The 12,044-nt window shown below is 50.0% G+C and overlaps 1 protein-coding gene and 1 long non-coding RNA gene across 4 annotated transcripts in view; one reads left to right on the top strand and one right to left on the bottom strand.

The window, feature by feature from the left end:
• Positions 1-2,175: 2,175 nt before the first annotated feature.
• Positions 2,176-12,044, bottom strand: part of ITGAM (integrin subunit alpha M) — an 80,865-nt gene continuing 70,996 nt past the window's right edge. For 2 of the 3 annotated variants that reach the window (XM_023191073.1, XM_023191074.1), the window contains 14 exons: positions 10,872-11,026; positions 10,643-10,774; positions 10,043-10,116; positions 9,668-9,809; positions 9,450-9,572; positions 8,145-8,224; positions 6,854-6,937; positions 5,819-5,894; positions 5,222-5,329; positions 4,959-5,045; positions 4,702-4,815; positions 4,517-4,618; positions 3,863-3,973; positions 2,176-3,451 (listed from right to left, as the gene is read on the bottom strand). In XM_023191073.1, the coding sequence (XP_023046841.1) occupies positions 3,380-3,451; positions 3,863-3,973; positions 4,517-4,618; positions 4,702-4,815; positions 4,959-5,045; positions 5,222-5,329; positions 5,819-5,894; positions 6,854-6,937; positions 8,145-8,224; positions 9,450-9,572; positions 9,668-9,809; positions 10,043-10,116; positions 10,643-10,774; positions 10,872-11,026 (1,460 nt within the window). In that variant the 3' untranslated portion in view covers positions 2,176-3,379. The remainder of the gene's footprint in view (positions 3,452-3,862; positions 3,974-4,516; positions 4,619-4,701; positions 4,816-4,958; positions 5,046-5,221; positions 5,330-5,818; positions 5,895-6,853; positions 6,938-8,144; positions 8,225-9,449; positions 9,573-9,667; positions 9,810-10,042; positions 10,117-10,642; positions 10,775-10,871; positions 11,027-12,044) is intronic. The other variant, XM_023191072.1, reaches the window with a different exon arrangement.
• LOC111525628 lies at positions 4,367-10,127 on the top strand. Its single transcript, XR_002726165.2, has 4 exons — positions 4,367-4,843; positions 5,783-5,920; positions 7,803-8,006; positions 9,364-10,127. It is a non-coding gene; the product is annotated as an uncharacterized LOC111525628 (long non-coding RNA).

The raw sequence follows: 12,044 nt of genomic DNA, 5'->3' as shown, positions 1-12,044 counted from the left end.
GAAGGAAGGAAGGAAGGAAGGAAGGAAGGAAGGAAGGAAGGAAGGAAAGAAAAGAAAGAGAAAGAGAAAAAGAAAGAAAGGAAGAAAGAAAAAAAGAAAGAAGAAAAAGAAAGAAAGAACCATTTTAGTCCAAAAACATGTCATCAATTTCATATGCTTTAACCCAATATCAGCCATCCCACTACTGGGTATATACCCAAAGGATTATAAATTATGCTACTACAAAGACACATGCACACGTATGTTTATTGCGGCACTATTCACAATAGCAAAGACTTGGAATCAACCCAAATGTCCATCAGTGACAGACTGGATTAAGAAAATGTGGCACATATACACCATGGAATACTATGCAGCCATAAAAAAGGATGAGTTTGCGTCCTTTGTAGAGACATGGATGCAGCTGGAAACCATCATTCTTAGCAAATTATCACAAGAAGAGAAAACCAAACACCGCATGTTCTCACTCATAGGTGGGAACTGAACAATGAGCTCACTTGGACTCGGGAAGGGGAACATCACACACTGGGGCCTATCATGGGGAGGGGGGAGGGGGGAGGGATTGCATTGGGGAGTTATACCTGATATAAATGATGAATTGATGGGTGCTGACGAGTTGATGGGTGCAGCACACCAACATGGCACATGTATACATATGTAACCTGCACGTTATGCACATGTACCCTAGAACTTAAAGTATAATAATAAAAAAAAAAAAACCAATATCATAACAGTTAAATAACAGCCACCCTCTCCCCACACTCCCTCATGCCTGCTCTGGGGCCATTCCTCTGAGGCTGTCAGGCAGTAAAAGAGAAAAGCTTTAGAGCTAGGCAGAGCTGGGATCAATTCCTAGCTCCATTCCTTCTCAGCTGTATGAACTCAGGCAATTGGTATGATCTGTCTAAGCCTTGGTTTCCTCATAAGTGAAATTCATATAAATTCCAAGGACTGGTGTGACGATTAGAGAGGATGTATGTTCAGCCAGGGTAGTGTTTACTGTGTTTGCAAAGTATGAGAGACAGGCACTGGGCGTCCTCCCTCTGAGGAAGCAACCACCAAAACGTCACTTGCACACACCTTGGCAGCAAGTGCTGCTGGTGCCCTGACCTGAACCAAAAAGTGCCAGGGGCTGTGTTCACCCGTCAGACACGGAGCCGGCAGCACTGGTATCGCTTTCTCTGGCCACTAGAGCCCGCTCTGCTCACACTCAGGGCAGGCCAGAGTGGTATGAAATTAACACTACCCACCAAGAGCAGCCCTCATTCAATAGCTAAGTGGAATCGGTGTCTACGTTCTCCAGTCTTCTCCCTTGGGTGGGGTGATACTGAGGCGCGTGTTTGCACTGCCTCCCACAACTGCCCAGTGGGATGAAGCTCCAGGAACTCACAGCAGCTTCTCTGTGGATAATACACCTGTTATTGGCAGCCCTCCCTTCCTTGGTATTTCCTGGAGCCATCTCTTTATTTTATTTTTATTTATTATTATTTTTTTAAGATGGAGTCCTGCTCTGTCGCCCAGGCTGGAGTGCAGTGATGCAATCATATCTCACTGCAACATCTACCTTCCAGGTTCAAGCAATTCTCCTTCCTCGGCCTCCCAAGTAGCTGAGATTACAGGCGCCTGCCACCATGTCTGGCTAAATTTTTTTGTATTTGTAGTAGAGACGGGGTTTCACCATGTTCGACAGGCTGGTCTCAAACTCCTGAGCTTAGGTGATCCACCTGCCTCAGCCTCCCAAAGTGCTGGAATTACAGGGGCATAAGCCACCGTGCCCGGCCTTTATTTTATTATTTTGTTTATTTTTGAGAAAAGATCTCACTCTGTCACCCAGGCTGGAGTGCAGTGGTGTGATCATGGCTCACTGCAGTCTAGACCTCCTGGGCTCAAGTAATTCTCCTGTCTCAGCCTCCGAAGTAGCTGTGACTATAGGCACGTAACACCAGGCCTGGCTAATTTTTTTTAATTTTTCAGGAGTCAGGGTCTCAATATGTTGCCCAGGCTAGTCTCAAACTCCTGAGCTCAAGCAATCCTCACACCTTCACCTCCCAAAATGCTAGAATTTCAGGTGTGAGCCACCGTGCCTGGCCTGCCACCTCTTAAATATGCTTGTTTCACTCAAATTTTGGGTTTGCTTCTGGGAGAACCCAAACTTCCAGGAACATATCCTATAAATTATCCTCACATATATGCAAAAATGACATATATTTGATTTATTAACTCAGCAATGATGCAATAACAAGAGATTGAAAATAATATATCAAAAGAAGACTGGTTAAATACAGTATGGTACACTCACACAATGGAATACTATGCAGCGGTATAAAAGAATGAAAAAGTAATTTATGTCCATATGAACCAATGTCTGAGAAACATTAGTGAAAAAAAGCAAGATACAGACCAATATAAAGTATGCTACCATTTGTGTAAAAAACGTGTGTGTGTGTGTGTGGTGTATGTGTGTGCACACATGCGTACATTTGCACATCACCTGGAATCTGAAGGAAACCTCAAAACACAAGCGTGACTACCTTTAAGGAGGTGACTTGAATATCTGGAAAGGGAGACTTTTCACTGTACACTCTGGAATGCTTTTTGATTTTTGTACCGTAGACAGGCTTATCCATTGAAAAAATTAAAGTCACATTGAAATAATAAATGAATCCATAAAGGGCGATTCATCATTCCTCAGTGGACATCTTTACTGGGCATCAGCGCTGGTGTGGAGTGGGTTTGGTGAGGCTCCTGGTTCCACCCACGGCTTCTCACGGAATCTCCATCCAAGCTGCGCTGGCTCCCGCAGGCCCCGCAGACTCTCCGGCGACAGGAAGTCCCACTTCCTTCAGTGGAGAGGAGCTGCTGCGTTTCCCTCTGTGTTCACCCACAAGATTGACCGTCCCCTCTCCAGGAGGAAAACCCAGCAGCGGCTTCACCCACGCACAAGGGAACCCAGGCAGTTCCCTTCTGCCGGAGAGGCTGCGCTGCCACCACCTACCTACACGCCAGAGACATCTGAGTCACACATATGAGCCATACACCCCTGAGCACACACATGCACTCACACACATGCACACTCATATACATACGCTTACACACATTTGCACACACTTGGAGACACTCACATACTTGCACACACACGTGGACACGTTCGTGCACATGCACGCACACGCACACATGTGCACACGCTTGCACACAGACACTTGCACACACTCACACACATGCACATACACACTTGCACACACACAAATGTAAGCCCAAGCTGGTCCTGTCTCGGGGAGACTTCGCCGTCCGGTGTGTCCAGCAGCCTGGGGGCTATGTGTGGTCTGGGCAGAGTCCTGCTGGCCACGGAGAGGCAGCTCGCTCGCTCGGGAAGGAGCCACTACTGGGGTTCGGCCCCTGGGGGACCCCCTTCACTCATCATGTCCTTGTACTGCCGCTTGAAGAAGCCGAGCTGCGGGGCAGAGGAGGGCAGTGTGTGTGACAACAGCCAGGGAGCGGGCGACTCCGCAGGCCAGGGGGAGGGGGCGGGAGGGCCAGCACGGGTCCCAGAGCGCGTGGCGGAGACAGAAAGGACCCAGGAGGGCGGGGCGGGGGGAGAGTGACATCCGCTTCAGGGCCTGGAGAGAAACAGAAACTACAACGAGGAGGGCGACTACGCATTTGGTGGAGTCCGTACCTGGGGCGTTCTCAGCGCGCCCTGCGCACGAACCTGGCCACCCTCCCTAAGAGACTGAGGCGCAGAGAGACTCCCGGACTCGCCCCAGTCACAGAGCTGGCAGCCCCGCTGGAGAAACCGAGGCACGGAGCTGCAGTGCGAGGCCCGAGAGGAGGAAGGGAGGGGTGGGGGAATGGAGGGGAGCACCTTGTACAGCACGGCGGTGATGAGGGCCAAGAGCAGCAGCCCCCCCACAGAGCTGCCCACGATGAGCGGCAAGGGGTTGGGGACCTCGAACGGCTCCACTTTGGTCTCCGTCTGGGGGAGGAAGGAGGGACGTCAGGGGAGACGACTCCGGATTTCTGGGGGTTCCCCATTCACACCGTGTGCACCCCTGAATCAAGTGGGGAACCCCTCCTCAAGTCCCCCAGAATCCCAGCCCTCAGTCCTCCTCCCCTACCTCTTCTCCCTGCTCCCCCTCCTGCCTCGGTTTCTCTGTCCTCTATCTTTCTCTCTTTCTGCCTCTCTATCTCCATCTCTCACTGTCTCTGTCTCTGTCTCACTCTGTATCTGTCTCTGTCTCTATCTCCATCTCTCCCTGTCTCTGTCTCGCTCTGTATCTGTCTCTGTCTCTATCTCTATCTGTCTCTATCTCCATCTCTCACTGTCTCTGTGTCTCTCTCTCTCCTTTGTGTCTCTGTATCTGTTGCTCCGTCTCTATCTCTCTGTCTCTGTCTCTCTTTATGTCTGTCTGTCTCCTTATGTCTCTCTGTTGCTGTGTCTCTCTCTCCCCTCCCCCAGAGATCTCCACAAGCCCAGCCCCTCTCCCTCCAATAGTTCCTCAGCATCCAAGACAGGTACCTGGGCCTTCACAAACGCCCCCTGTCCCGGAAGCAGGGTGAACGTGGATTTGTTAAACAAGATCTCAGCTGTGCTCACGACCAGGAGGTGGTTATGCGAGGTCTGTGGAAGAGAGCGGGTGTGCACTGCACCTGGGCCCCTGAGCACCACGCCTGTGCCCGGCGAAGCATCAGGACCCCACACACCTTGATGTACCAGTCAAACGAGAGGTTGCCTTTGAGGGTGGCATTGAATTCTTCCTGGATGCCAAAGAACGGGATGTCACACTGGATTATCTGGCAGACAGCGATGGAGCAGTTCTGGGGAACGCAGGAGAGGAAGGGACAGGTAAGGAAGCAGAAGGCAAAGAACACCCCTCCCCGTGTGCTCAGAGACCATACAGGTTGCAGCAGGGAAGCGCGCTGGGTCTCCATATGGCCCTGGGACTGATTTAGCTTCTCACCACCACTGGGTCCTTCTGAAGCTTAGCCAGAAAGTCGGTGTGAGGGGTGGGAAATCTTTCCTTGGTTTGGCACGTACTCGAGAGGCTCTGAGGAAAGAGACGCACTGAGAAGGGGCAGAGATGAAGGCGCCAGGGCCCGTCTCTCAAGAGGTGAGATGGCTTGGGTCCAGGAGGGAGGGGGAGCTGCTCCAAAACCCAACAGCGGAGACAGAGGTGAAAGGAAGGCGCAGGGCGCTGTGGGAGTCAGGCCGAGCTCCGCTCACCTCCGATAAGGTGACCTGGGGGCGGTCCCATATGATCTTCTGGTTCAGCCGGACGGGCACCGAGAACTCCAGGCTGATGGGGAGGCTCCTCTGCCCCAGGTTGCTGACCTGCACCGGGGAGGGCGGGGTCAGGGCTCTGGCCTTCCTCCCCCACCAGCCTGGAAAATCAGCCTCCCCTCCCTACGGGGCAGGCCACAGGCCGGGGCGTCCTGCCCCTTCCTGTTTGAGAGAGTAGAGTGTACACCTAATATGCATTCCAGTGCCACACGGCCGGGTCTCCAGTCCTAGGTCTCCCACTTACTCGGTGGGAGACCTCGGGCGTGTTCTGTAAACCTCTCTGAGCCTCAGTTTCTTCATCTGTAAACTGGGGATCATGACAGTGCCCCACAGAGTCGTTACGAAGGTAACACAAGATAATTACGTGCGTGCATGTCACACACACACGTGCGTGCATGTGTGCATACTGACAGCAGCGTGGACCAAGTCTGGCACACCACAGGCGCCTTGCGCACATTTCCCATCCCTGTTTCTGCATTGTCTACCATCGATTTTCCTCCCCAGCCTCCTTCTCGGGACCAAGATGCCCCAGCTCCCCACCTGATATTGATGCTGCATGAGGCGACTGGTATTCTCTGAGGCCGTGAAGTTGAGATATTTAGTGGAGACCTCATGGCTGAAGGGAGAAAGAAGGCACAGGAGGTGACAAAACATGATGGGTGCCCTGGGAGGGTGTCTCAGGCTAAGTGTGTAAGGAGCGAACAGGCACATGGGTAATGGGTATGAAGGCCTGGGGGTGGAGATGTGGTAGGGTGCAGGGGGATGGGGGAAGCAATGTGTGCTGGACACACAGTGCGTGTCCATTTGGGCCACTTAGACACACATGCACAAATGCACACCCACGAACGCATACACACATGCACGTAGACCCTCAGACACACACGTGTGCGCACAAATACACACCCATGCACAGATACATGCACATAGACCCTCAGACACACACACGCACAAATACACACCCATTCACACACACACATATGCACACATAGATCCTCAGATACACATACATGCACAAATACACACCCATGGACACACACCCATGCACACATACATGCACATGGATCCTGTCACACACACACATGCACAAATACACACCCATGCACACACAATGCACATAGATCCTCACACACACGCACAAATACACACCCATGCACACATACATGCACACAGATCCTCAGACACACATGCACAAATACACGCACAAGGATCCTCACACTCACAAACATGCACGAATACACACCCATGTACACATACACATGCACATAGATTCTCACACAAATACACACCCATGCACACATACACACATGCACATAGATCCTCAGACACACAAATACACACCCTTGCACACATACACATGCACATAGATCCCACTCACATGCACACACGCCCATGCACACATACACACATACAAATAGATCCTCAGACACACACATGCACACATACACACCCATGCACACATACACATGCACATAGATCCTCAGACTCACACAGACACAGACATGCACAGACTCATGCGCACAGATCAGTCATGTCCAGCCCAGAAGGGAGGCTCAGCTAAAGTCCTGAAGCCAGCACCTGGTGACCACCATGTAGACAGCATATTTCACCGGCAGCTCCCGTTGGAATTCGGTTTTGTTGGTTCTGGACATGTTGTTCTCACTGGAGGGAAAGAGAGAGCTCCAGCAAGCTCTTGAGAATGGACAGTCTTTCCTCCTCCCTCTCCCTCACTCCCTGCCTCCAATCAGCCACCAAGTCCTGTTATCTCTGCGTCCGAAACCCCACTGTTCTCCAACTCCTGCCTCTGCCTAGCCCAGGCCCATCCCTCTCCACCTGGATGTCTACAGCCACCTTCCTCTAACTGGTCCCTGAATTCACACCTGCTCCCACCCCAATGGTCAGCCCTCCTGAAGAGTGATCATTCTAACATGCCAATATGATTATGTCACTCCCAGAGGCGAAACTGCAAATCCCTAGCAACACCCATCAGCCATTTTGGGACATGGCCTGTATCTAACCACCACCAGCTCCTTCAACCCTGCATTTCATGCTGAGGCCACTCTTAAACACACCTTGATCTTCCCATCCCTGGTATCTGCTTCCTGCCTTCCATCTTCATGCCTGCCCTCAGTTCATGCTTTTGCTTTGTCTGAATATATTTTCTTTTTTTCCCCCTTTCATTTTCTTTTATTTTTATTTTTATGTTATCTATTTTTTATTTTTTTGAGACTGGGTCTCACTCTGTTGCCCAGGCTGCAGTGCAGTGGCACAAACTCAGCTCACTACAGCCTCAATCTTCCAGGCTCAAGCAATTCTTGTGCCTCAGCCTCCTGAGTAGCTGGGATTACAGGCATGCACCACCATGCCTGGCTAATTTTTGTATTTTTTGTAGAAACAGGGTATTGATATGTTGTCCAGGCTGATTTTGAACTCCTGGGTTCGAGTCATTGTTTTGCCTCAGTCTCCCAAAGTGCTGGTATTACAGGGCTGAGCCACCACATCCAGCTCCTAAATATATTTTCTTTAGGAATCTTCTCTGAACACCAGACTCCCAAGAACACTGGCCATCCGGCATCTAATCTTGCATCTCATACTGCATTTGAGATGCAAGATTAATGGCTAGTTTTCTTGCCTGTCTTTGCCACTAAATTATCATCTCTGAGAAGGCAGGAACTACCATCGTGTGATCCACCACTGTCCCACCAGCACTCAGCACAAGACCCAGCACGTGGTAGGTGCTCAGTGAGTGTTTGCTAAGTGAACAAATGCGTTGAAGGGAGAACCAGTGGGCAAAGGGCAAAGGCCCACCCTGGGCCAGGAGCTGGGGCCTCAGAAGGGCAACTGCATGCAGAAGCCTGGCAGACAGCACCTGGTCACATTGGCCTTGAGGAGCAGTTTGTTTCCAAGGGAAGCCTTAGAGTCCACATCAAATGTGATATTAAAGGTGACCTGGAATGGGAGAAAGGAGAAGCAATGATAGAAATAGGAGAGAAGAAATAACCCAAATGCCCGTCATCTGATTAATGGAGACATGAAATATGGTCCATCAATACAACAGGATATTGTTCACCAAATAAAAAGCAATGAAGGCCGGGCACGGTGGCTCACGCCTGTAATCCTAGCACTTTGGGAGGCTGAGGCAGGTGGATCACCAGAGGTTGGGAGTTCGAGACCAGCCTGGCCAACATGGCGAAACCCTGTATCTACTAAAAATACAAAAATTAACCGGGCATGGTGGCAGGTGCATGTAACCCCAGCTACTTGGGAGGGTGAGGCACAAGAATCGCTTAAACCTGGGAGGCGGAGGTTGCAGTGGGCCAAGATTACATCACTGCACTCCAGCCTGGGTGACGAAGTGAGACTCTATCTCAAAAAATATATTAAAAATTTTTTAAAAATGTAAAGCAATGAAGTACTGACACATACAACGATGTGAATGATCCTTGCTAAGTCCTTGCTTAATATTATGCTAGCGAAAGGATCACATACGGTATTATTTCATTTATATGAAATGTCCAGAATAGGCAAATCTATAGATGCAAAGTAGATTAGTGGTTGCCTAGAGCTGGGGGAGATGGGAGGATTGGGGTTGAGGGCCAACGGGAACAGAGGCTCTTTGTGACGTAATGAAGATGTTCTGAAATGGATCATGATAATGGATGCAAGACCCTGTGATTTCACTCAAAGCCACTGAACTGTATGCTTTATTTTATTTTATTTTATTTATTTTTGAGACAGAGTCTCACTCTGTTGCCCAGGCTACAGTGCAGTGGTGTTATCATAGCTCGTTGCAGCCTCAACCACCCAGGCTTAGAAGATCCTCCCACCCCAGCCTCCCAAGTAGCTGGGACTACAGGTGTGCACCACCACCCCCAGCTAATTTTTACAGTTTTTGTAGAGACAGGGTCTCGCCATGTCACCCAGGCTGGTTTCAAACTCTTGGACTCAAGCAATCCTCCTGCCTCGACCTCCTAAAGTGCTAGGATTACAAGCATGAGCCACTGTGCTGGGTTTGAAATGTATGCTTTAAATAGGTGAATTGGATGGTATGTGAATTATATCTCAATAAAGCTGTTTTGTACAAAAAGGAATCACTACTAAAGAAGAGAAGAAGAAGAAAAGAATCCTCAAAGAAATCAAAGAAAAAAGGAGGGGAGGAGCCAGGAGTTCTGACCTCTGAGTTTTCTGGGAAGATGGGGTGGTTTATGCTGCAGCTGGTGCTCTTCAAGGACCCAGGCACTTCGGTGGAGGAGGCAGACTCACAGGCCAGGCGCCAGGATCGCTGTGAGTGCTGGTTCTGGCAGGCAAGGGAGGCAAAGGCGGTGATATCCACCTCCAGCCATGAGGACGGTGAAGCATAGGTCAGATGGAGCCTGAGAAGGATGTGGTTACCTGGAGCCTGGACACCTTCCGGTAGGACAGGCCAAGCGGGAAGAAGAAGGTGACCTGTGTCCTGTAGGAGTCCTCGCCGTCATTTCTCACAGTCACTGTCACGTTGAACTCCCGGGGCCCACCCACCACGAGGCAGTCCAGGCTGTGGGAATAAGACAGCCGGGGGTAGGGCACTGGGGGCTTCCCTGTGGCAAAGCCTGCTTCAGCGGAACGGAGACTCAGGCACTGGATGAGAGACAACAGTAGAGGGGCAGCCACACGGGACCTCAGAGCCCAGGAACACCCGGCTCCCTTGGGGGCCAGGAGGAGAACACAGCGGGTTATGGTACGGGTCCTCCTCTGGAGGAGGCGAGGAGGAAAGGAAAGGAAACTCACCTCATGAAACTGAAGGTGATGCTGAGGTCATCCTGGCAAATGTTGTCATTGCCACAATTCTTCTCAAAGGGAAACTTTTAAAAAATGAATGTGATCAAATGAAAGGAAAGGAAATAACCAAATGTTGTGAAATTAAACAATAAAATAAAATGTTGCGGCCGGGCGCGGTGGCTCAAGCCTGTAATCCCAGCACTTTGGGAGGCCGAGACGGGTGGATCACGAGGTCAGGAGATCGAGACCATCCTGGCTAACACGGTGAAACCCCGTCTCTACTAAAAATACAAAAAATTAGCCGGGCGAGGTGGCTGGCGCCTGTGGTCCCAGCTACTCGGGAGGCTGAGGCAGGAGAATGGCGTGAACCCGGGAGGCGGAGGTTGCAGTGAGCTGAGATCCAGCCACTGCACTCCAGCCTGGGCGACAGAGCAAGACTCCGTCTCAAAAAAAAATAAAATAAAATAAAATAAAATAAAATAAAATAAAATAAAATAAAATAAAATAAAATGTTGAAGTAAAATTAGATGCAATCAAATAAAATGAATTTCAACCACCTTGGCCTCTGGTCTCTTCCACACCCCTGCAGGACCCCAACTCCGGACTCACTGAGGCTATGAAGAGTCTCTGAGCATCCTCAGCCAGCACTGGCCGGAGGTTCCCGAAAGCAGACAAGGGAGTTCCCACCAGAGACAAGTTCAGGCGCAGCACAATGGGGCTCACTGGGTCCTCAACGCAATCCTAAGAGATAGCCGGGATTTGGGGATCTGCCCTCCTTAGCTCCCCAAGCCCACCCCATGCTTGGAGAACACAGGGTTCTGGCCACTCTCCTGCTCACCGGCAACTGTAGCTTCAGGGTCTCACAAGTCTGGATCAGCCCCAAGGTCTTCGTCTGCCTGCGCGTGCTGTTCTTTGTCTCACCGAAGACAGCGCGGGAACGTGGGCGGCCGGAGTCCAGAGCCAGGTCGTAAGTCACAACACTCTGGATCTGCCCTGAAGGGACAGGGTGGCACAGCGGGTGAGCGGCCTGCACCTAGGAGCCTGGCAGATGGGAGCTCGAGGCCCAGCTCCTCTGCTTCTCAGCTGTGTGACTTGGGGTATGTTGTCTGAACTCTCTGAGTCTCCCTTCCTTCCTTCCTTTCTTCCTTCCTTCCTTCCTTCCTTCCTTCCTTTTTCCTTTCTTTCTTTTCTTTATTTCTTTCCTTCTTTCTTTCTCTTTCTTTCTTTTCCTTCCTCCCTTCCTTCCTTTTCTTCCTTCCTTTTTTCCTTCTTTCCTTTCTTTCCTTCCTTCCTTTTCTTCCTTTCCTTCCTTCCCTTCTTCCTTCCTTCCTTCCTTTTCTATTTTTTATTTTATTTTTTGAGACAGAATCTCGCTCTGTTGCCCAGGCTGGAGTGCAGGGGTGCAACCTTAGCTCACTGCAACCTCTGCCTCCCAGGTTCAAGCAATTCTCCTGCCTCAGCCTCCCGAGTAGCTGGGATTACAGGCACATGCCACCACCTGCTAATTTTTGTATTTTTAATAGAGATAGGGTTTCACCATGTTGGCCAGGCTAGTCTCGAACTAATCCACCTGCCTCAGCCTCCCAAAGCACTCGGATAAAAGGCGTGAGCCACTGCGCCTGGCCTCCATTCTTTATTTTTAAAGTGAGGATAATAATGATAATAATGACACCCTCCCAATGGTAGAAAGGAAATGAAACAGTGCTTATCAAGTATTTAGCACAGTGCCTTTTATACAGTAAGTGCTCAATAAATGGTAGCTATTCTGTTACTCAATAAAAAATTTACTGTATTTTTCTGGCTACTTTAAATTTTTTTTCTCTTTGTCTTTGGTCTTCAGCAGTTTGATTATAACATACATTGATATAATGCCCTTCATATTTATCCTGCTTTGATTTTGTAAAGAATCTTGATGTCTTTCATCAGTTTGGGGAATTTTTTTTTTTTTTAATGGACTTTCGCTCTTGTCACCCTGGCTGGAACGCAATGGGGTGAGCTCAGGTCACTGCAA

This window comes from Piliocolobus tephrosceles, chromosome 17, assembly GCF_002776525.5.
Source record: "Piliocolobus tephrosceles isolate RC106 chromosome 17, ASM277652v3, whole genome shotgun sequence".
Taxonomy (NCBI): domain Eukaryota; kingdom Metazoa; phylum Chordata; class Mammalia; order Primates; family Cercopithecidae; genus Piliocolobus; species Piliocolobus tephrosceles.
The sequence above is the reverse complement of the archived record's forward strand: the minus strand, read 5'-3'. Positions and strand labels throughout refer to the sequence as shown.